This window comes from Micromys minutus, assembly GCF_963924665.1.
Source record: "Micromys minutus genome assembly, chromosome: 15".
In the NCBI taxonomy this organism is placed as follows: domain Eukaryota; kingdom Metazoa; phylum Chordata; class Mammalia; order Rodentia; family Muridae; genus Micromys; species Micromys minutus.
Window position 1 is genome coordinate 14,659,560 of NC_137984.1, and position 25,859 is coordinate 14,685,418.

Below are 25,859 nucleotides of genomic sequence, written 5' to 3' on the forward strand. Positions count from 1 at the left end.
CATGTAAAGGTGTTTGACAAAGATCCAAACACAAGAGTAGCCCCATTTAAGGTTCAGATACACAGCAGGCATCCTGTACACAATTGGTACTCCTAATAACAGAAACGAATATGACCATCAAACACACACAGATGTCCTGTTAGAGGTGGTCACCATCTTCTACCTACTTGAAGTCTTGTGAAGATCACTGAGCACACATCAGCGTACCAGACTGTACACATGCAGAGGCCAGCCTAGCCGCCAGCACAGCCTCTGCTGTGCCCACACCTTCATGGTGGGGGAGTCGGTGTCCTGGATAGGACACGAACTCAGAGGAACATGACAGAATATTGTTGTTCGTAAGAAAAGAGATTGGAGACAGGAACACTGAACTCTCTCACACTCTCAAAAGAGCACCTTACTTATGCCACCTGCATGCGCGTCTTTCCGGCCTGGCCAGACACCCTTGGAACCTGATCTGCTTTTCTTCTCTGAGCCACTTTCTCCTAGTGTAGATAAAGCAATCCCTCACTCCTAGCCAACTTTTCTCGGTTCCCTGACGTCCAGAGGGCGGTGGCGCCGGCTGCCCTACGCCCTCCCGGGTGGCTATTCAAGGGCGGGGCCGAGCCCGGCCAGGAAATGCCCGGGAGTGGGTGTCACCTGCCGAAACAACTTGTTGATTCCCGGGAGCTTTGTCAGCTCTGAGTGTGGCTCACCTGTCTCCGGAGCTCTGGGACGCTCTCCCCACACTGCTCAGCCATGAGCAAGTTGGGCAAGTTCTTCAAAGGGTCTCGCTCCTCCCGGTCCCGCGCGGCTCCCAGCGCCCAGGAGGCCCTGGCTCGCCTCCGGGAGACCGAGGAGATGCTGGCCAAGAGACAGGAGTACCTGGAGAACAGAATCCAGAGGGAGCTCGCCCTAGCCAAGAAGCACGGCTCCCAGAACAAGCGAGGTAGGCTGCGCCCCCAGGCCGAGCCGCTCTCACCCACTCCCAGCCCTTCCCTGGGGACAATCTTCGTTTTGGAGTCTGTGTTCCTCCAGGCCGGGCCGGTTTGCCTATTGAGGAACCAACCTGACCCCCCAGGGCCTGGTGATTGAAATGAGCTGAGCTAGGCACTTGCCAGGCTGTCGGCAGTAGGTTTAAGCGCCAAAAATTCTAGTAATCGTGACGAGCAACCTTTGTATGTAATATTTAAATGACCCAAAATCATTCCACGACGAGCCTGGAGTCAAAACTTTAAAGTCAAGATGAATATTACCGGTCATTTCTTTCTTGTCTTGAACTCATGTCTTGGGTTTTAATGGTACTTCTTTGTTAAAGTTCTTTTTTTTTTTTTTTAATGTGATATTTTGCTCATCAGTTTGGTCTTAAGAATATTGCATTCAAAGGAAGTTTAACTTGCGAGTATGTTTTCTGGCACCCACTTGGGCTTCACCCTTGGCTCACCACTTCCCAGCCCAGCTCTGCTGACTCCATTACAGACCAATTTTCTCCCGTATGTTTGTTCAAGTCACACATACAGTGTGTGTGTAGATAAGTCTCTGGTGGAGCGTGGTCTATGACGGTCCGGCTTATCTTGCTCTTGTTCTACAGGAGGCTTCAGTTTGCAGTCTTAAAGAGCAGAATCAAGGAATTAAACATTAAGTTTCCTATCTGGCTTTTAGTACGCACACAAAGGACTTTGAGTCAGCAGTGACTCCTGGAGAAGCCTGTCACACCTTGAACCTTTTGCTCTTTGTCAGAGTTCATTGGTTTGTGTAGCAATAGTGCTCTCTCTCTCTCTGTAAGCAGCACACATCGGTGCTCTGGGCATGCAAACCCAGGGAGGAGATGAAGTGGTTAGCTCTTAATTCCAGGGCAGTGATGGCCCCCCCAACCACGCGCGCCCCCACACCGGAAGTGGCAATGAATGGCTTTGCTTACTGACGAACTTTGAATATTTGGGACCCTATGTCTGGCTTCTTCACCATAAATGGTTTGTGGAAGGAACGGTTTTCCTCCCATCATTCCCCCATCTCTCCTTTTCATCTTCCATGGTCTTGTGGGTACCAAGGGCAGAACCCAGCACCCCATGCATGCCTGGCAAATGTCACACCCTCAGTCCAGGTTAGTCACAGTGAAGCCCTGGGAAGAATTAGCTCATCCTGATGACACTCTTGTTCATCCTGGGAAAGCAGTGACGTCTCTGGGAGATGGCCTTGGCTCTGCATCTTCTTATAAAACTGGACCTGGAAATACACGCTCTTGTTACCGTGACAAAAAGGCCAAGTCTTATTCTTCTCTGCTAGGGCCTGTGACTTTAGCCACAGTACAACATGGCTCCGAGTTAAGGACTGGTTTCTATTTTTATTCCATGTTGAAAATATTTTGGGAACTTATTTGGTGACATTTTTCTAACAGAAACCATGTCATTATAGCTGGCTGAAAAGTCAGTGCTGAGACTCCACTCCTCCTCCTGGGCTCGCCGTGCACTCCGAAGACTTGCCGAGTGTCTGTCACAACACGGACACCTGGTCATTGGTTTGGGACTGTGTGTTCCTTTGTTTCCAGTGGTAACTCAGCAAATGTCTATTTAATAAGATGAGAACTTGAACATCTACTTCTAGGAATTTGTAAAGATGTGGAGGTGCCCCAAGGCGTATCACAAGCTTACGTGGTAAACAAGGACAAAACATTCAGAGAGAATGCCGAGTACCAACCCATCTTCCTTACATTGGGGAAGTTACATATGCACTGTGAGCAAGCAGTAAATTGGAGCAAAAAAATTGAGTCATCACTTAGATATGTAAGTTCAATGTTGTTAGCCCAGGCTTGGGCTCCAGTGAGTGGCCCTGGGAATAAGCGGAGGCTGGCTTGCATGAGACCATCTTTCATATAAGCTATGGAACGAATTTAGTCACGGGCCTATGCATTAGAAGCACCATCAATAGCATTGTGTCTCCCAAATCAACCAGATAACTCCATAGACACACAGCCATTCCCTTCCATTAGCTGCTAAGGATACTTTCAGATATATAGGAGAACAAGACCCACAATAATGAGCACTGAGTGGATCCTGTGTACGACACGGCACTGCTAGATTAGCTGTAATTTACTCTGTAACCTTAGAGACACAATGCGTTCTCAGTTGAAGCTTCCCTTCCATAGATGGCCATCTAATGTGTCAAGTAAGCATCCTACCTGAGTGGCCAGGTAGTATTATACCAGAAACCACAAGTTCTTCAGTGATGAATGTCCACAACAGGAACACAGATAGCATTTTGAATACCCAAAGGGAATTTTATTGGTGAAATGGGTAACTATTTATTTATTTATTTATTTACTTACTTACTTTCTTACTTACTTATTTATTTAGACCTAGAATTTGATGACAGTATAGACAATAACTAAACAGGCTAGACTGCTCTGAAACCCAATCACCGAACTACAATGCCAAATAATTTGTATCATAATGACCATAAGAATGTCCATAATGAATTGAGGGTGCTAATAAGGTCCCATGAGAAGCTCCTGAAATGTTTCTTCTGAAGTGAACAGAGGACGGAAGTAGATATTTCTCACTCAGGTTTCCGAATGACAACAGAAAAAGAGAGAATAGGAAGGAAATAGTCCCTCCAATTTACCAGCGCTTTGGATATCAAATCCTAAGTTATTAAGTTTAATGGACATCACTGTAGTTCGGACTGACCAGGCTGGCCTTGAACTCAAAGACCTCTGCTGCCCCTGCACTACAAGTTCTGAGATCATGCATCACCAGTTCTGGCTACTATGTATGAATGCATGTATGTATTTATGAATGTACGTATGTATGTATGTGTGTATGTGTATTTCGTGGGTTTTTCAAGACACGGTTTCTCTGTGTAACAACCCTGGATGCTTCGGAACTTGCTTCATAGATCCGGCTGGCCTTGAACTCACAGAGATCCACCCACCTCTGCCTCCTTTGTGCTGGGATTAAAGGTGTGTTAGCTTTTAGATAAGTGAAATACATGTCAAAAATGGATCTGACTGCTGAAATTACAAATACTCTATGTGGGTTGACTACAGTGGTTTAGGGGTACTTTTCAGTCCCCCAGGTTTGGGCAGGAGATGGGAATCATTTGGACCTATAAGTAAATATCAACATGGTACCTATTTGATCTCAAATCAGGCATAGTGTCTGGTCGCTGATGGAGGCGGATTCTGATGGAATGTTCCTTCCGTAGGGCATAATCCAGGGACTGTCACTGCCTGCTTCAGGATTGTAAACATGATCTACCAGGGCACCCGGAAGGACAAGAGTTGGAGCTTCACCGATCTCGTAAATCAGATAAACAAGTTGCTTTGCCAACTTACTACTGAATATTTGTTCAGCAACATACATACTGATCCATTTTTCATGAAAACTGGTTGAATTATAACTACCCGTAAGGAAATGCGCAGTGGCTAACTCTCACCTCTGGCCTCAAACTTCTCTAGAGGTTGTCATTTACCGTGTCTGAGAAAGAGTGTGAAGTGCACACAGCCACGTGGCCTCTGCAGTGTCACGATGTCAAGGAGCCGGTGGTCCTAAAGAGGAGACAGCTGGAGCAAGATTTAGAATTTAATTAAAAACTTCAGGAAGCCTGAGATGTATAAGTACAGTTTATTCAGATTGCTACAACTCTTGCTTTGTACCTAGTGATCTGTTTTGGGCAAAAGCAGACTTATTCTACGTCGCTTTACCCTTTCCTTACTTCTCTGCCAATGTCACTGAGAGCAGTGTATGGTCCTGTCTGTTTACTGAGGCTTCCCGGACAGCAGTTCCCACCCCAGAGATTCTGCTCTAACTGCTTGGAACTGGACTCAAGTATTGGGTTTTCAAAAGAGGGTTTCCAGTTCTTCTGCCCTGGGTGGAAGTCTATTGGAAATCTAAGTCCAATGTAATTTTCTCCTGTTAATGGAGTTGAAAATCTAGGTCTCTCCCTCTTCCCAGTTTCCCAGGTCCTTTCCCCATCTCCGGACTCAAGAGCAATAAATATTCTTTGAGATAGGGTAAGCACCCTAACTCTTGATGCTTAGCACACTTCAAACCAGTGCTGACTTGTTGGTTTGGCCCCACCCCGTAGAGGTGTCTGTTTTTATTTCTTCTTGAGGTGTTTTTTATGTCATCCCAGATAGATGGCTGGGATGCAATACGGCTGGGATGCAGTACGGCAATGTAATTGTTACGGTTAAGAGTGCTGGGTGCTATCCTTCCCAGCCTGGGCTTCAGAGCAGTCAGCCCTGCTTTGATTTGTAGTTCTTCCTGTAACTCTGCAGCTCTGTTGTTCTCAGACCAGTCCATTGGCCCGTCTAGTGGCTTCTCATATGGCCGAGAGAACATAGATCCCTGGCGCTGTGTGGTTGAGCGACATCACCGTGAAGAACATTCAGTGGAATGTGAATATCAGCCCCGTGTCTGTAACGATTTTTTCCAAGTTGGAATCAGCTCGGATTTTCCTTCCAGAACAGCATTACGTAAATCTCCATCTCCTTTCATCTATTTGAGGACAGCAGTCACCTCTCCAAGTCCCCCTTTCCTCAACTTTCCCAATTCCATTCCCTTGAAGACTTCCCTTGTGCTAAGGCTGGCTTACTATGCTGGGCCTGGAGACAGGCTAGTGAAATGCCCGGGCCCCAAGTCACACATGCGGAGCAGGAACTCCAAGTGAGAAGGTGTGGATTCAGTCTGGGCTTAGCTATAGGCCTTAGGCATTGAGTGTGTTGATAGGAAAAACAGGGTAAGCAGATTTAGGGGGAAAAAATTCCTTTTCAGTGGCAGACATGATTTCAGTGAATCTGGGTGCCGGAACCATTTGCTCTTCTCCCCAGGGGTCTGTTTGGGAAAATGAGTTTCCAAGGCAGAGTTCTCAGTCTCAGTTGAGAGCCTGGGTTGTGAATGGACAAGGTTGGATTCTGTTTTGGAATCTAGATGCAAACGTGATATTGCCAAGGCTGTGTGTGTGCGCGGAGAGTAGTTGCTCTGTGTACCAACACACTGGGACGGATTCCATATGGAGTGGGACTTTGTTCCCAGCCTATTCTTATCTCAGTGGGAGGAGTCTTCTCTTCTGTGTGGTTGATTTAACTTTTTACTATAGTTATCTTTAATGACTTCCTCCACCTCAAACGCAGGGGACCAGAGAGACTTTGATGTAAGAAGAGTCAGCTGCTTGAATGCCAGCACAGCTCGGGTAAAGTGAGACAGCCGTAAATCCAAGGGGCATGGGGAAAGCCTCCTGGGAGAGGTAGCTTACCCGCTGACCTCCTTTCTGAAGACAGAGTGTGTGGCTCTTGGGCCATGGCATTGATATTTTTTCTGGGTATTTACTAAAATGTTCATTCTCAGGAACTCCCTGGAGATTTTAATTTAGGAGCTGCTTGGTAGATTGCACACTCTGAATCTGAGACATAGTCAGTGATTGTGGTCCCAACCAAACTTAAGAACCTATGACTTATTATTCAGTGAGCCACTAAATTGGAGGGACTGACTACTATTGCTTGCTTCCTATTATTTAATGCCCATTAATTGTTCAAACTAATAGGATTCACTATGGCATTTCTATTTACACACACACACACACACACACACACACATATATATAATTTTCTTTGATTTGTATTGCTTGGCATTGTATTGATTTTAGCCAGAATTAGGTGGAAAATATATTACCAACTGCTGTGGTAAATATTAAAAAGGAGCCATGCCGGTAGCCACTCCAGTGCGGAGTTGTAGTACAATCTCCTAAGTGGTTAGTTTCCAAGCCTGGTACCCACACATCTCATTACACAGGCCCAGTAAAAGCATGACTCTACAACCATCAACTTATCAAACAGGTTCATATGTTAAATTCTCAATTCACAAACCCTCCACACATTAAGCTTACAATCAGCAGACAAAGATACAAACTGCCCATCTATATGAGATAAATTAGACCCATAGAAACCCTTAGAAATAATCATGACAACTTCATCAAGCTAGAGATATGCCGAGAGAAACATGCATGTTGGCTTCCTTCCTTTCCTCAGGACTCATCTATTCTCCCTCTCTCCCGCTCCTCCAGCCTCTTTCTCTGCCTACCTCTCCACTGTCCCATCATGTGTCACCTTAACATAAACCTACAAGCGACTGTGATTGCACTGTAATAAACACTTTGGAGAAGCTGTGGCAGAGGCTACTATGAGACACTCATGGGTGTACTTGGTGACTCTATTGCATTTGTTGGCATTCAGAACTACTTACTCCAGACAGCTGCATATCAGAAAACTCTGTTCTAGACAATGACCTTAAAGGCAAGCTACCAAATACTTAGGTTTTTGAGTTTATGATTCTTGCTTTGTATATCAGTTTTGAAGTGGTCATAAGTGATCTATTTTGGTGATTGTTTTAGTTATTGATCTATTGTTGTGAAGTGACACCATGAGCACGGCACTTATAGATATAATAATTTTTATTAATTAATTAATTTATTCACTTTACATCCCAATACCAACCCCTTTCTTCCCAGTTCACCCCCACCCCCTGCAATAGAGCTTCTTCACCCATTGTCCCCTCCCCTTCTCCTCTGAGAAGGAAAAGGCTTCCTCTGAATACCACACCCCCAACCCCTGAAACATCTAGTCACATTCTCTCCTACTAAGGTGAGGCAAGGTGGCCCAGTTAGGGGAACGGGATCCCTTGCTCCAGTTGTTGGGGGACCCACATGAAGACCAAGCTACACATCTGCTACATATGTGGAAGGCGTAGGTCCAGCCTGTGCTCACTCTTTGAGAGCTTCCAGAGGTTCAGGTTAGTTGACTCTATTGGTCTTCCTGTGGAGTTCCTGTCCTCTTTGGGTCCCTCAATCCTTCCCTCAACTCTTCCACAAGACTGCCCGAGTTTCTTTTTATGTTTGGCTGTGGGTCTCTGCATCTGTTTCCATTGGCTGCTGGGTGGAGCCTCTCAGAGGACAGCTATGCTGGGCTCCTGTCTGCAAACATAGCAGTATCATTACTAGTGTCAGGGGTTGGTTCTTGCCCATGGGATGGGCCTTAGTTTGGGTTGGTCACTGGTTGCTTATTATCTAGATAGAATCATTTAATCAGGGGCTTGCTTACAGTTTCAGAGGGTAGTACAGTGAGGTGTATGGTGCCAGACAGGCAGGCCACTGGACCAGTAGCTGATACCTTCATCTTCATCCATAGGCAAGACACAAAGCATGCAAGGCCTGGGCCTGGTGAGGGCTTTTGAAACCTCAAAGCTATTCCCTGTAAGAAACCCCCTTTAACAAGACCATACTTCCTAATCTTCCCTAAACAGTTCCACCAACTGTGAACCAAACATCCAAATATATGAGCCTAGGGGGCCACTTTTTTCTTGCTTGTAGTACATTTAAGGGATAAGATTACATAGATATTTAAAATACCAGGCAATATCGGGGATTTTTAAACATATTAGTGAGATATTTGCCTTAGTAAAGTTAGCATTTTGCAGAGGATGGGTTTGATAGTTCATTTGTTTGGTTTTGGGTATTTATTATTATTTTTTTTTGTTTCTCTTTTTCTGGTTATTATTTGGTAGAAGTCCTTTCTAGAAAATCCATAGTTGGTTTCAAAGTTTGAGAAAGGAGGAAGGGGTGGGGGTGGGGAAGCAAGCATAATGCAGAAATAAGCCATTTCCTGATTGGGTTCTCTTGCACACAGACTTTAGTTGTTTCCCTCATACAGCTGATGTGCATAAGGAATTACTTGAAAGGACCTATTTAGGATGCATTCTAAAACCATAAGGTCTTCTTTACAGTGACAGGAACTTAACCTCTGCACCCCTGACTGTCAGTCGCTGCTAAGTACCTTTCAGGCATTTCTGACTTGAAGGCGTTTCCATTGAGCAGCTGGGAGATCAGTAGGTGCTTTAGGAAGGGAGGAGCTCTTACTGTTACAGCTCTGTGCAGCCTCCCTCATCTCTTCCTTAATCTAGCCTGCTTTTGACTTAAAATACCAACAGTTAATCACCACCCAGGAAAGAAAACACCGAAACAAGCATTCAAAAATAGTGATCTTTGAAATTACAGGAGAGAAAAGGGAGCCGGTCTCTGTTAGAGCTGAAAATCTTACATTAGAAGTTAAAGTCTTGCTGACCGCCAGTCAGGCAGCGTACACCAGCTGACATGAGGCTCCTGACACATATACAGCAGAGGACCGCCTCAGTGAGAGAAGATGCACCTAACCCGAGAGAGACTTGGGGGCCCAGGGAGTGGGAGGTCTGGTGGGTGGGGGTATGGGGGTGGGGAGGAGATGGGAGCAGGGAGGAGGAGGAGGTATGGGATGAGGAACTGTCAGAGGGCAGACCTAGAGGGGGATAAAAAAAAGATTAAATAATAATAATAATAAGTTAAAGTCTTGATTTAAAAAATTAAATTTTAATATCTACCATAGATAAAATAAGGCTTATATGTTTTTACAAGGCTTGAATAGAAATTTAGGATAATAAAGTTATGATTATTGTGACATGTTTTTACTTTACATGTATGGGTAGTTTGCCTGTGAAGCACATGCCGTTCGTCTGCAGAGGCCACAGGTGCCATCTGAATCTGGAGTTGACTGTGTGTCACTGAGTGCTGGGAATTGAACCCTGGCCTTCTGGGAGAGCAGCCAGGTCTCTTAACCACTGAACCATCTCTCCAGCCCCTGCTGATGAAATTATAATCAGGTCCTTGATGCACATTTTGGATTTTAAAACTCTAATTTCTCATACTTTTTACAATAGGGAATAGGGAACCATATTCGATATGTATAAAATAATTGCATGAAATGAGTTATATATAGCCAAACAAATTACATCTCTCCCCTGTGAAGTCAAGCACAGTTGCTAATCCTGAGACCTTCCGGTAATAGTCACTAGTTTCACACCCACACAGTTTCCCTACATTTTAAGTCATAACTGATCCATAACGTTGACTAATTTGTGAGGTTATAAATAACGCAGGCAGCAAATAAAAATAAACAGTTCAGAATTACTTACATGTTCTGCCTGGAGTCAAACAATTAATGGGCTTTTTTACAAAGAATATCAAGTAGATTCTGATGAATATGTTTGTGTGTTGCTCTAGTAACTCTAGTAACTGAGTACTCACCTGCTTGGTAATTGACCTCTTAAGGAGTTAATGATAAGAAATGCAAGTTTTACTGGGCATTTGAAATTCATCTTTTGTGCTGGCATCATTGAGGACTAGAGGTCAGCAGCATTTTTCTGAATCATGAACTTCCTCTCTTAGATTTATCTCCTCCAAGATTCTCTCCCATGATCCTCCGGTGCTAGAATGGTCTGATCTCGAATGAGGGCAGAAGCTTCATTTTTATCTGAAGGCAATTTCAAGTGTCTTGGTCCGTTTGTGCTCCCTGTCCCCCTCCCTGAAGAAGGGAGAACATACTGCTCAACTTGGCTTCCTAACTGTTGATACTGTGGGATATTGATCAATATTATCAATCAACTTTGTGTATTTTAAAACACAAGGTTTGGTTTGGAGTTAGTGGCTTGCTTACAGAATAGACCACTTCCAAGGGATGCTGCCTCAGAATACTGTTTATTTTTCTAGGTTCATTCTCTTTTCTCTATCACCCCCATTACACAATCCTATACATCACTGTTGTGGGCTAGCTATTTTTTTTAGCTTGCTGTTTACAGTCTTTATGACATTTACTACTGAAGAGACCCCTTAAAATATGGAGGTTATACATAGGAAACAACTGTTGTGATTTGCTGATATTCAAGGTATATAGTCCCTGGTGTCCCATATATCCAAGCCAGAAAGTTCACGTTGGTCTGTGATTGCACTGGGCAGAAGTCATACATTTTATCGGTCTCCATGTTGAGTGTATGTGCATAGGGCTTTGATACATCTATCGATCCGCATGTTGAATATATGTGTACAGGGCTTTGGAATATTTGTGTGCTTTGTAGTTCTCTCTTATTTTTCTCATTTGTATCTTCTCTACCCACTAGAGAGCAAATGTAATTTAAACCTGTTAGTATCTGTGGGCACAGTGCACATTACATAGCACATATCCTATTTTTCCATAGGGCCTTCAAAGTACTTCACAAATCCTCTCTCACTGAGCCCCACCCCATCCAGAATAAATGTGTATGGTTTAGGTGACCATTTCATGTTTTCCTGAACTAGTCACCTTATTTCTTTGTCCTTCCAAGTCTAACAGTGCCAGGCATGTGGTCTATACTCAGCAGGTACTTAAGAGACTGAAACGGATGAACATGTTTTTGAAAGTGTAAAAGTCCAGACTTTGAACAGAAGTGTGTAAACTGTATTGTGTGAACCAAAGCTGTCTACCACCACTAACGGATAATTTGCATATGTGTAAGAACAGGACTTATATTAAACATTGTCATGAGACTTTCCAATAAAATGGGAAGATGGCATAATCACTTATAGGTGACATCTGTCTCTTGAGCGCACTCATAACTTGGCTGAGCTTTAGGAGCTTGTTGTTTAGTTCTTCTCGGCCACTCCTGAGCAAGAGACAACCATATTCTTGTGTATAGTCACAGAAAGGTTAACTGTTGGCTGCGTTTGTCAGCTCCTCCAAGGTTCTTCTGGTTTAACAATGGCACCATTTATACACCTTGGATGGAGGGAATAGATTAAACTTTAAAACTAAGTTGTCTTACTTATAAACAATGAAGTGGCAATTCTTTGTGCTGTCTTGAATTATGTGATGTGGATTGTGGAAAGCCTTCCTTCTTTGACGACTTGGTAGACTGACATTATAAAGGTCTGTTTTAATTATGGATTGCGTGGCTAATTCTTACATTTCAGCCATAGTGAGTAGTTGAAATGTTCCAGCAGCTCACTTACAGTTCTGCAGCTCCCCAGCTGAGGGTATATTGTTAAGGGAGGAGAGAAGCCTCTGGCTGTTTCTCACACAGAACAGACTACAATTGATGTCTTTGTTGTAGATCGAATGTTGTCCAGGTCTCAGCAGCTGCTCAACAGCACACGCAGGAGGTTGGAAGATTGAATTATACCTTCAAAGTGAGTTAAATTACATGGTTCTGAATGTGTCCTTTGCCAAACCAGATTAATGTTTGCTTTATAGCACCAGTTTGCCCCTGAGACAAAGGACAGCTGCTTCTCTCTCAAATCATTCATGGAGCCAAAGTCAAGGCTGCATCTGGGGCACCATTGCTTCATGTACAAGCATCTCATGGGGAGACCTAGTTCTTGGCTGTTGAGGACTGACAGCCTTGTCTTATTACCTGGGAGAAACTTTAAGGTGAGAAAAGCCACAGTGGTCTTCAAGAGTCTTGGGAGAGGATTCAACCAGGCAGAAGCTGTTGGCTTTATTCACATGGCATTAGGATAAACAGTTCAAATTTCTATTCTGAAAGCACATCTAGGTGTCTTGCTTCTTTGGAACACATGGCTGCGTGGCCTCAGTGGATGGAGCCAACTGTGCTACATCTTCTAAAACAGAGCTATACTTGAACACCACTGGGTCCCAATTCTTCTTGATATTCTCAGCTGGGGGCTTGTGTCTAGTGCCATTTCCTGCCACTGTGGCCCTATTTTCATCATCATCATCTTCACTGTTATTACCATTACATCATCTTTTTACTCTCTCACAAGAGAGAAAACAAAGCTGGCCTTTTCAATGACTTCACCCTTCTTCATTTCCTTTTGATTTCTGAGTTTGGGACTCTGTCTTAGGCCAATTTGTAGTTTTCAGAATCAGGAATTATAGTGTGGAGCTGAGATGCCAACTGTAAATTTTCACATTTCTCCCAAGTGTTTCGAAAGCAAGAAGCCATATGTTAGCTTAGGCTGTGGCTGCCTCTATGTTGGAATGTGAAGCAGAGAGGAGGGTCAGGTGAGCCAGCCTGCATCAGTCTGTTGCCTAGTGTCAGGAACAGAGAGCAGTCTTGCCTCAACAAGCTGCAGGATGAGAACTGACTCTCGAAAACTATGTTCTGACCTCCACACACACACAGAGTGTGCACTTTCCAAATAAAATAAAATCATGTCTGATAAGTAACAGATGCAAGGCTGGTTGTTATATCTTGTAGGTTCATGTCTGGGATTCTGACTATATGTGAAGGAAATGAGCATTATGATCAAAATCTTATTGTTCAGACACCACAGTAGGCATTTTCTATACTTATTAGCAAAATGTCTACCGGCTGGATGTGTTTCTCCATGAACCACACAGTTTACATGAAGCCAGAGATTTAAAAGCATGAGTTCCAGAGCACAGTGTTCTGCTGTCCTCTGGGTGTGGCTCTTTATCATCTGGGAGAGAAGAGAGAAGGTCGCACTACATCTAGGTCAATATACACCCAAGTTATTAAGGAGCTGAGGTAGGATTAAGTCTTGGCACAGATCACAAAGCTTCTCTTGTACCAAATTGTATTTCCTGATTTTCAAGAGTAATCTGTGTAATCTGTAGATTTAAAAAAAAAAGTAAACATGTCACTAATTATTAATGGGAGCTTAAACATTTCATTAAAAAATAAAGGATAACTTTTTGGCTATACATGTTGCTGTTTTTAATAAGCATAGACCCTGAACCAGACAGATAAGGGTGACATGCTGCTTCCAGAATGTTGGGTAGAGATGTACATGTAAAATGGAGCTTCTTGGGATACTTTACTGTTTGTTGTGCTTATGGGAATATGGAGATGTTTTATTATATTGTGCTCATGTTGGAAGTTATCCTAGAAGCAATGGGTAGTTTATTATTCTGTAATTATAAATAAGATGTACAAACTCATTATTGGGAAATGTTCTATAGATAACTATTATTTAGTTAAGGAGTATATATAGTGGTCTCAAAATGTAACATGAATTCCTTGTACTGGTTGGTTTTGTGTCAATTTGACACAGGCTGGAGTTATCACAGAGAAAGGAGCCTCAGGTGAGGAAATGCCTCCATGAGATCCAGCTGTAAGGCATCTTCTCAACTAGTGATCAAGTGGGGAGGGACCAGCTTGTTGTGGGTGGTGCCATTCCCTGGGCTGGTAGACCTGGGTTCTATAAGAAAGCAGGGTGAGCAAGTCAGGGGGGGCAAGCCAGTAAGTGACATTCCCTCCATGGCCTCTGCATCAGCTCCTGCTTCCTGACCTGCTTGAGTTCCACTCCTGATTTCCTTTGGTGATGAACAGCAATGTGGAAGTGTAAGCTGAATAAACCTTTTCTTCCCCAACTTGCTTCTTGGTCATAATGTTTGTGCAGGGATAAAAACCCTGACTAAGACATTCCTTGATTCCCTAGACTCCCAAACTGAACTTTGAACCGAGGGAATGACTTTCCCAAGAGTAGGTATTTGCCAAGTCATAGAAAACTCACACTCCAGGCTTGAGGGCCATACATTTTCCATGGTATTGTGTTATTATATAGATTCAGAAAGTTGTGGCATTTTCCAATTAATTCTGTTTCTGTGTACCTCCTGGAAGGCTGATACTATTGCTTTCTCTTGGTATTCTTTGATGATTAAATCCAGGAACTTCAGTCTCATAAATTACTTAACCCCAGTCTGGCTGCCATAGTCACTTTTCTATTGATGTGATAAGACACAATGACCAAAGTGACTCTTATGAATAAAGCGTTGGATGGGGCTGGCTTATAATTTCAGAGGCTTACTCTATGATGGGGAACTTGGCAGCACATAGCCTGAGATTCTACACCCTAATCCTAAGGCAGAAAGAAAGAAACTGGGCTTGCCATGGGCTTTTGCAACCTCAAAGCCCACCCCCATTGACATACTTCCTCTAACAAGGCCACACCTCCTAATCCTTCTGATCCTTTCAAACAGTTCCACTCTGTGGTGACTAAGTATCTAAATATTTGAGCTCATAGGGCCATTCTTATTCAAACCCCCATCCTGAAACATATGAGAATTCTTAGTTTTTGTTTCATATTTTGTTAATTATATGCCTTCAACTGGGGCAGATGCTGAGAAAATAGGCTTATAAAGAGCTCCATTTTGGGTTGGAGAGATGGATCAGTGGTTAAGACCAGTGACTGCTCTTCCTAGAGTTCAATTCTCAGCAATCACATGGTAGTAGCTCAACTACTATCTGAAAAGGCATAGGATGCCCTCTTCTGGTATATTTGAAGATATCAGCAGTATACTCATACATTAATTAAATACACCTCCCCTCCCCCCAAAGAGCTCTATCTCTTTTCGAAGCGCTTATAACTAGGCACAGGCTTTGTAAATGACCACAGACCAGTGTCATAGTCCAAGAGTAGTCTGGAATTTATGCACTGAGTGATAAGAAGAGGGTCATCTGGCCTCTCTCACTGTGAGAGTCTCTCTTCAAGCCTGGTCATTCATGTGCTCAGCCCTACTTAAGTGTGATATTATAACAAGGACTTTAGACAAGCTAATTAAAAAAAATTAGTATTAAATATTCCCTAAAGGTCAGGTTGCAGAAGTAAGACCTGTTCTGTAATTAAAATGGATATGCTGCTTATCAAGGGCTCCAGATGTGAAAATTGCATCTCCAAAAGGGAAACAGATAGCAGACCCTAGGTACAGCCCATCCCCCAGCTGGGCAGGTTGAGCAGTGTGCAGGGGGAGCAGGGAGGAACCTTAGCATCTGCAAAGAAACTGAAAGACCACAAACCCAGAAGAAAGCCTTTGGCCCCAAGTGCAGGAATCACCAGCTGTTTATTAAGCATGCGCTACCATTCCAGAATAGCATGGCTGACTGGGAGCTTCTCCGGGAGCTATTTCATATCTTAACGACACACAGCATACTATTCTGTAATCTTTAACTGACAAATATGAAGCTGGAGAAGACAATAAAAATTTTGAGAGAAGTATGGATCAAAAGTATCATAATCAGCAAAGCAAGTGATGGGAGAAAATGTTGGGGATAAAAGTTTTTTTTTTTTTAAATTGGCTATTTTGTTTATTTACATTTCAAATGGGAATAAATTTTAAAAAATCAAAGTTTGGGCACAGCAAGATTGAGGAGGCTGTTGCATCTGTAAGGCAAGACCATGCTGCCGTCATATCAGCAACTAGAAGGCTAAGAAACATTCTTAGAAGTTCAAAACACCATTGAAGGCTTGAAGGCCCGGTGGTACTGATGGCACTTCAGGGGGCAGAATCGGGAGGATCAGGAGCTTGGTACTATCCTGGGGCACATAAGACCCCATCTCAGCAAGTTCAAACAGTGTTGTTTCTGACGTGGATCTGGCAGAAAGTCTCCTGCAAGGAAACACATTGAGAGGGATAAAAAGGGGTGTTCCGTTATCAAGGAAGTAGCTGTGATCAGAATGCACCGTGAGTATCCATAAGCACATCTATGAGTGGCCTTCAAGGTCTCTCAGGCACCTTGCCACAAAGGAAATGGGGTCTTCAGACATGCACATGACTCAACAGAACTGTCATGGCCAGAGGCATAAGGAATGTTCCACGTAGTATATGGGGTTGTTTGTCCAGGTGCTTTAATGAGGATGGGAGTTTACCAAGCAAATTATATACTTTGGTAACTCGTGTCTTCCTGTAACCATGTTCTTTAAAAAAAAAAAACTATAGGTGCTCACTGTGGATGAGAACTGACTGCTGAGCTAACTTATAAAACAGAAATGAAAACTAATCCCACAACAAATAAAAGATAAAAAATCAGCGGAAATGAATACAGCTGAAAATAAGCCATCAAACAAAGTCAAGATGGCATCCTAGAACCTCTGTCAAAAATACAGACATGCTGATTAGATTTGTCCGGCTTTGTTTTTAAGTGAACTGCTGAGATGTCACTACCCAAAGACAGTGGAAATATTAAGATTTCGAAATAGTTTCAGTGAAGGAGTATTTAAGAATTTATATAAGTGTTCAACTTTTAAATACAGGGAAGACATTTTCAGACCTGTAAGTATTCAGAGAATTTATATCTCCTTTAAATGTTTACATATGCAGGTGTGTGTGTGGTGTGTATGTGAGAGACAGAGAGAGAGAGAGAAAGAGAGAGGAGGGGGGAAGGAATACTTTCCTAAACAAAAGACTCACTCCAGATAAAAACATTTTAAATCTGAGACCGAGAACACTGTGTGATACAGGCAGTAATAGAAAGAAAACAAGCCAATAAACACTACATTTAGTGTCAGTGACTGAAAATGAGGGTTAATAGGGCGGTAACAGGAGTTTTAAAAGTTGAAATGATGCTAGTAATGTATTTGAATAAAAAGATCTTGTTGTGCAGACCAGGCTGTCTTGAAACAGCCTACGATACCCTGGGCTTTCCTCAAATTTCTGACAGTCCTGCCTCAGATCCTGAAATGATGGGTTTATCGACCCTTTTAATTAGATACTGTAGACTGATGAGAAGAGAATCTAATTTCCAAACAAAAACACAGAAACACTGATTTTCCAACAGGGTTATAGAGCTTCACAAATACAGGAATAAATGTCAATACAAGTATCTGCATCAGAGGACTAAATGTATCATGTACAGCTAACCAAAGAAAAAAACAAAGATGATATTTATCATCCCACATAAAGGGAAAGCAGAGGCCGATAAGTGGAATAGGCAGAAATGCACAAAATATCACATTAGGTAGCACATCAGTTATTGCGGTAAATGAGGCTAAGGTATGCATTAAAGTAGCAACTATTGAGTGAGTTGTCAAATATATACTAATATGCTAATAAATAATCTAATAGGTATTCTAAATTTTTTGAACCAGGAATGGTCTTGCAGTCCTGAAATCCTAGGACTGTAGAATTTGGGGCAAGATATTCATGAGTTTGAGGCCAGCCTGGGCTACAAAATGAGAATCTGTCTCACGGACAACCAAACAAGCTAACAAACTGAGTTTGAAACAGAGATTCGCATAAACACATTCAGGCGGATAATAAGGGAAAGAAGGCCAAAATGCTAATTAAGCGTAATGTCAAGTGGAATCTAAGGCAGGAGGGACAAAAGGGGACGGTGCAGATTTTAAAATAGGGGTTCTCAAGAGGTTTTGTGGTTTATTAATCTTTCACACACACACACACACACACACTTCCAATCATTACAAATAAAGCCACTGAAAATCTCTCCTGTCTTTGGCCAGCACAGACGCTGGCTTCTGCAGTCCTGAGTGTCTTCGTTTGGTCTGTATGTTCCTTTATTCCTTTCACTGTTTGCTTGGCTCTTCCCGTCTCATACTGCGCCACAGCTTGCCAGTTTGCATTTGGGATCATTTTAATTTGCATCATCTGAGGAATCACAAACCATGCTAAAGCCATTCATGTCCCTGCTACCAAGGTGTGTTCTGAATTCAGATACAAACATGGCATCGGTAGAGAGTGTGTGATCTTGTACCGTTCTCTTAGATGTCTGCCTTAGATTCCGTTGCCTCCTCTGGGTGGAGGATTTCAGAGAGTAAGCCTTTGTTTTCTCTCAGGTGCCTGGTGCAGGCAGCCAGGGGGGAGAGAAAGAGCCACAACAATCACTAGTGAAAACCACCAAGAGTCAAGGCTGGGAGAGTCTCTGCACAGTGAAAGACCACTGGAGGGCTGGAGAGGTGGTTCAGTGGTTAAGAGCACTGACTGCTCTTTCAGAGGTCCTGAGTTCAATTCCCAGCAACCACATGGTGGCTCACAGCCATCTGTAATGGGATCTGATGCCCTCTTCTGGTGTGTCTGAAGACAGCAACAGTGCAGTCATATAAATAAAATAAATAAATCTTAAAAAAAAAAAAAACAGACCACTGGAATATATAACCAAATCCATTAGATCTACAAGAGTAAATTGACCACAGCAGACTTAGGAGCCCCCAGACATTTGCTGTTGATACTAACCCACTTTCTTCTGAATGCACAAACTATTTCACTTTGCCAAATCTGTTTAGTTATCATTTTACCTGTACATTATGCACTGCACACGTACTGTCCTCATCTCGTGTTTCCCCAAATGCCTTGCCAAACTGGATGTTTTGAGCCTGTTTGGAGAGTATCTCACTGGGTGTTGCAATCCAAAGGATCCCTTTGGTTTTGTGGCTTTCAGGTGAGGCAGGTAAAGGGCGGGGATAGGGGTGGGGGGAGAAGCTAGCGAGGGGGGAAGATTATTCAGATCTTGTTTCTCAGAAGGCAGCCCTCTGTTCTCCCACCAGAGTGCCATCTAGCTCCTGAGCAGCACTCCAGCCTCTTGGACACTCATGTTAGTTGCTACCTTAGGGCCTGCTCAGTTCAAATCAAGGTGTTCCGCTCAGAACTTTAGGTTCCAGCCTCTGGAAGCTGCCTGCCTTTCAAGCAAGTCATGTCACTTCTTTGGATCTTGGTAAATTAGCCTTTAAGAAAACAAGGCTAGATTAAGTTCCTTTCCTCTTGTAAACAGCGGTTGTCTTTTTATTGTATGGCGTTTCTTAATTTATTTAACCGATGCTTTCTCCCAAATCCAGCACTGGCACAAGCATTTTCTGTGGCATATTCTGTGAATATGAAAGTTGACTTCCCATCCTCTTACACTTGGAAGAAAGAATCTCAGGGTGTTTGAGAGAGAATAGCTCGTGTAGAGACTCGGCAACAGATGTTCCCCGTAAGTGTCCTTTACGGGTTGTTTCATGAGCTCTGTGTCTTCAGGTTTCAACAGCTTTGCGGCCGTGCATCATGTCTGGGCTGAGCCTCTTCAGTAAGTGTAGCGGTTTCTTCTGATACAAACCTTGATTTCTTCCTGATTTAGCTGCCTTGCAGGCACTGAAAAGAAAGAAGAGGCTTGAGAAGCAGCTCACTCAGATTGACGGCACCCTTTCCACCATTGAGTTCCAGCGAGAAGCGCTAGAGAATTCCCACACCAACACTGAGGTCTTACGGAACATGGGCTTCGCTGCCAAGGCCATGAAAGCAGTTCACGAGAACATGTGAGTGACCCAGATTCCTTGTCCTTAATGCTGAGAAGAGTCTTTAAAATTGTATGGCGATTTTGGTACAACTGGGGCCGCTGTCTGAGGTATTGAAGGGAATGCACCCTCAGAGGTAGTTTCAAACTCACGGTGACAAAATTAAAAATAAATGTTGAAAAAGAACAAAAAAATGGAATCACGCCTTCAATATTTCTCAGTTCATTTATGAAGTTCAACTGTAATTCCACAGTTTTAACAATGCCAACATCAGCGAAGGTGGTAGAACTATAGAATAAGCTGTTGGCAGACTTTGCTGGGAATCAGAATCCTCTAAGCTGGTCAAGAACGTGCAGGTCCCTAGTCTCCATGAACTAAGACAGATATTAGACCTTTTGTTTTTAACCAAGTTCTCTAGGCTGGGACTGACACGTCCTCATATTTCAAAAACCACTGACAAAGTATTAATGACAGGGACCAGGATTTATAGTTTTCTGCTTGTGATCACAGTTTTCCCGGCGGTGAGTTCCTGTGCTTCCTCTGCTTGTTGTGAAACTCCCTGGGATGTTAGATAGACCTGGCACAATTTCTGCTCCAGAGTGAACACTGTGCAAACAACAGGCTGAGATCAGTAAGGTGCATTCAGTTTGCATCCACACTGGGGTATGCAGACCTGGGACCTGACCCTTTGCTGGCTAGGGACAGTGAGAGTCTAAGAGCATAAGAGAGAGCAGCCAGTGCTGAGGGACAGACATGGCTTCAGAGGATGGGAAGAGGTGGCAGTAGTGCCTGGGGCTACGAAGGCCTCTTCAAGAACATCTTCTTGCCCTCCTAACTCGTCAGGAAGCTTCATTCTGGCACCCCAGTGATCGTTAGTGCGTGGCTGGACTCCCAGCCTCCCACACTGTGGTAAGCTGGATTCTGACTGAAGTGGATTGCACAGTCTGGCTGAGTCTGCAGGTCCCTTAGAAGTGTCAGACAAGAGCGTGCTTTTGTAGAAAAGCTCAGTCGCGGTTCCAAACTTTGCGCATACATGTCTTGTATTCCCTTTAATAAATACATTCACTGCAACTGTAATAAGGATTGGACATGAAACGTGGTAGGCAAATGATGAAAGCATTCCTTTTGATCACTTAGGAAAGTGTGCCAGTTCTCAGTTTTCACAGTGGTAGGGCCCGAGAAGCTGGAGAAATGATGGGTCCCATTGGGTTCGAACTTGCAGCACTGAGGTTACTCAATAATGGAGGGTCCTGTTGCTTCCTTTCCAGCTAATCAGCCTGGCCTGGTTTCTGGGTTGTAGGAATGGTTCAGAAACGCTGTTATGAAAACAAGCTGGAACATGAGACTAACTTTTAAGCAGCTGTCCTGAGCCTGGGCCTGCCTGCCCTCATTTGCTGAGGTTGTGGCCTCAGTGAGGGCACGCTGGGTCAAATCCCTCTGATTCAGCCCCTTCCCATACATTGTCTATAGGGGAGAACCTTCAAGGAGCAAGCGCTTCAGAGCTATTTTGCTATAGAAAGTCCAAGCGTTTACTTGCTTCAGGGGTAGCTGCTGAGAGCTGCCTTATGGTCTCTGTCATGGTGGTCTTCAGCAAATTAAGGAGCAAACCACATAGAGGCACCACACATATTTTACCACATACACTTCACAAATGAATCTACAAATAATGTTTTAATCACATTTATTTTATTCCAAGTGATTCTCGAAGGTAGAAGGTATTGTTGGAAACACACGTGATCGTATGGGATTACTAAAGTTTTGACTTGCGAATTATGTTACAGTTGAAGTAACTAAAGAGTATCTGTGAAATTAACTGGTTTTCATATGGAATTAAGCCTAGATTCATAACTGTAAGACGAAATTCTAAAATCCCAACAAAATGCTTTCCAGGGATCTCAACAAAATTGATGACTTGATGCAAGACATCACGGAGCAACAGGATATTGCCCAAGAAATCTCAGAAGCATTTTCTCAAAGGGTTCAGTTTGCTGATGGCTTTGATGAGGTAGGTGCCCCGCTAAAGAATGTGGAACTGTGGCTGGGGCAGAGGGCAGCTTCCTGTCACTTAGAGCAGACAGTTTGCTCATTGCTGAACAGATAAATGGTATGTATTGGGACTGAGTTTTCAAGGAGGGAAATGAGGTGTTAGTAGCTGATTTCAAGGAAAGATGACTAGTTTGGGAAACAGCTTCTTAATTAGGTCTCCAGCTATTAAGGAAAAAGCAAACAGCCTGTGATTATGTAAAGTTAGTGACTTTTAGTGGTTGGAGTATAAATAGTCCCATTATAAGGCATCATGTGCTCTCACATCTGGCCAAACAGAGCAGACGGTGTCACTCTGTAAGTAGCAGATGGATGGTGCTCTGTGGCTGTTAAATTAGGAGTTAGGCTGCTTCTGTTCATTACTCAGTCTATAAAACAAGTAATTGTGTAATTGTGGAGTGGGACTATTTACACTCCCATTCCATTCGCATTAATCAGCCCCATAGTCCAGGAAGACTGTAGTTGCACACGGGTGGTGCCCACAGTGAGGTTAGTGATTCCATTCACCCTATGTATGTCCAGGGTTAGCACATTGTTAGGCACATTCCCAACGGACAGAGTAGCACAGCTTCCTGTTTCTAGGTCATATGATAGGATGAGTCTTAACAAGTCAAGATGTGGCCTATGGTGTCTTAGAAAATGACAGTTTGCTACTGGTAATGTCAACAAATGGTTTGGGTCTGGGACTGGAGAGGCTCAGAAGACTTGTAACCTCTGCAGAGGACCTGGCGTTCTGTTCCCAGTGTTCAGATTGGATCAAAATCCTCCATATTGTAAATTCTATAGGATCTGATGTCCTCTTCCGACCTCTGTTGGCACCTGGTGCAAATGTGCTACACATGCATTATGTAGACAATACACATAAGGTGTTGGCCAAATATGGCCTATAAGTCAATCAGTCATGGCTACTTTTGTGTAGCCTCTAAGGATAATTTGCACTTTGTTGATCTGTAGGAAATTTAAAAAGAAGATCTGGTAATAGGGAGGTATCTGGCCTGCAAAGCCTAAAATACCATTGTCTGGATATAGAAGTGCATGAGAGTTGTGAGTTCAAGGTCAACCTTTGAAGTCAAAGGTGGTCTGAGCTATAGAGAGAGAGTTCATCTCAAAACAAGTAACAGCAACAAAACAAATACAAGATTCATGCATATGTGCATAAATTCAAGCCTAGGCTCCTTTGATGTAGAGCATCTTGATTTATCCTTGCTCTGCCCAGGAAATGAGAGCTCAATAAATCTGTTGAACGATGGGAGAATAAATAATCAGATGGATATATAGCAGTTATGATAGATATTTTTTGATAGTTCCCTGCTGAAGGACTATACTTCCCAGCTTCCCTTGAGAAAGATGGAAGGGAATGTAATGTACATGGTCTAGCCTTTTCTGCCCCTATAAGGGTGCCACATCCCATCTTCTGTAGACAATTTGCCCATTTACACATGTGGGTGACAAAGATGCCCTCTTTCTGTAAATAAACATGGTCCTGCCTAAGGCAGACCAAGTCTCTCTTTCTGCCTTCTGTCTTTCTACAGTTTCTATCTCTGACAGCCGCTGATGTAGAATGAAATTTTGTTTTGATTACTACTCACTTCTGGCAGGCTGATGTCTGCTGGAGGGCTTCCCAAGCTAGGTGAGTGTGACCTATCTTAGACTAGGCAAGAGGTGACCCACATCCTTGAGGTCTCAGCTGATGTCAGCGTTTTAGAGGCACAGGGTAGAAGATGCTTTGCGGTTAAGCCAGACTTTGAGGAGCTACTATAAAGAAAAAAAGATATTACACTAATTTTGAAGTCTTACTAACACAAACACATCGACTGGGTACATAAGCTCAGTGGTAGAGTGCTTGTGTAGCATGAACTGCTGTGTTCCATCTCCAGCCCTGTGAACATCATCACCTAAACACACAATTTATATTGACTTTGATGATTTGATAGAAGAGCTATGCTATTCTTTTCAGTTTCTGTACAATATATTTTTTTGGTATGCCTGTTTTATTTTCAATAGTGTTAACTCAAATATAAATATTTATTTCCTCTAATTAAAGTTTCAGAAGTTCTCAACAGGAGAGGAAAAAAAAAATGAGCATACTGGGAAACTAACAATTACGGTGTGAATTTCCAGAACCCGAGGAGATTATATATTCAGCACAAGTTACTTGAATAGCTGTTTACTGAAGTATTATAAGATTAACTACGACAAATTTGTACAACCCAAAATATTCATTTCTAATCATTGCTCAGCGTTGCAAAAAAAAAAAAAAAAAAAAAAAAAAAGATTAGTTTTAAAATAAATATTCCGTGTCACTGGGTTCCCACATATCAATCCGGTAGCAGATGTTCTCCTTGTTATATTTAGGGAAACCCACCTCCTGAAACATTAGCTCTGTAATTCTTCCTTTCTCCCGTGTTCAGGATGAGCTTCTGGCAGAACTCGAGGAATTGGAGCAGGAAGAATTAAATAAGAAGATGACAAGCCTGGAGCTTCCCAAAGTGCCTTCCTCGTCCTTCCCAGCACAGCCCAGTAGGAAGGCCAGCATGCCCTCCTCTGTGCACCGGTCTCGAGCAGGTCTGTTATCCATCTCATGACCTGTATTCTCATAGGTTCCCAAAGGAGTAGCCAGGCCTGTTTCTTTCAGTACTTACTTATGTCAGAATTGTATTAATAAACACATTTTATATGTAATTCCTTTAGATTTATGTTAAGGTGATACATGATTGGACAGTAGAGAGGTAGGCGGGGAAAGGCTAGGAGACCGGAAGAGGAGGGGAAAAAGGGATGAGGGGGAAGCAAGATGGAGCTGGAAAAGGAGGATCTAGATCCTGGTGGCAATAGGTAGATATTAATATTTTTAAGGGTTTCTGTAGGTCATTTTGTCTCATATAGAAGAGCAGTTTGTATCTTTGTCCATTGGATGTGATGTTATTGTGTAGAGGGTTGGCAGACTGAGAATTTAATATATAAACCTGCATAAAAGCTATCGGGTTTTGAAGTCGTTTGTGCTGGGTGGTGGAGGAAAGAAACACGCTGGGATGGTCGTAACCACCCGGGACAGAAGCAACAGGGCGGGCGGAAGTGAACCGCCTGGGAAGGGAAAGTACGGCTTGTAGACTACGTGACAAAGTCCGTGCGCTCGGCTCCACACTAGAGTGGCATCCAGGGAGTGAGACTGCGGGGGGGCGGGGGGGGGGCGATAAAACCATAAATTCACCAATTTAATATTTACAGCAGCAAATTCCTACCCGTTTCCCATGCTAGAAGTAGAATGACAGCCAGTGACTAACGACCGATTAAGACTAGTGCCTGACTTTGTTTATTCTTCTGTTCTAGCATCTTCCAGGAGGGCAGAGGAAGACGATGACTTCAAGCAGCTGGCAGCTTGGGCCACTTAAGCTTCAGTGGAGAAAAACTGACGCCTAAATTATTGAACTACACACTAGACACAAATGCTTTTGCAAAGCTTAGAAATTAGCAGAGACCCGTTTTATATGAATTATTGTCTTTTAAGTAACGGTTAAGGTACAGTCAGGGATGGAAGGGGTCAGTAGTGTTACAGGAGAACCTTCCAGATTGATGGAGTTGGGACTCCTGTAGCTGCTTTATTTACTACTGTGTTTCTAGTCCTAGCCTATAGTTGATTTTTTAATGTGTATTATATATGTAAGCCATCCTGAGGAATACTTAGAGTAACTGGGGGGAAATATCTATGTAAATACAAGGTAGCTGCGTGCATCCCCGGCACCCACAGTAAAAATAAATGCACGGCTAGAACAGACTTGTTCTAGTGAGTCTGTATATAGTTTCAGTTGAGTTTCGCAGCTGAAATCTTCAGGGAGCTTTACTTTAATTGACGTTGATTATGCCGATTGAGCTTTGAGTGGGGCAGCAGATGAATCTCCCCATATATCTGAAAGCAGCCATAGCTTACTGTGCTGAGTGGACCTCTCCGGGGCGTGATCAACCTCTCGGGAAGTCGTGTGAACATTCGCAGACCATTTCCAGCAATGTCCATTCTT

General features: G+C 43.2%; 1 protein-coding gene across 1 annotated transcript; it reads left to right on the forward strand.

Moving 5' to 3' along the window:
- Positions 1 to 738: 738 nt before the first annotated feature.
- On the forward strand, positions 739 to 25,859 carry CHMP4C (charged multivesicular body protein 4C; the record flags this gene model as incomplete). Its single annotated transcript, XM_080929477.1, has 5 exons — positions 739 to 928; positions 19,647 to 19,824; positions 21,694 to 21,808; positions 24,258 to 24,411; positions 25,174 to 25,859. 5 exons carry the CDS (start codon positions 739 to 741, stop codon positions 25,233 to 25,235), a joined length of 699 nt encoding a protein of 232 aa, XP_080785603.1. The 3' UTR covers positions 25,236 to 25,859.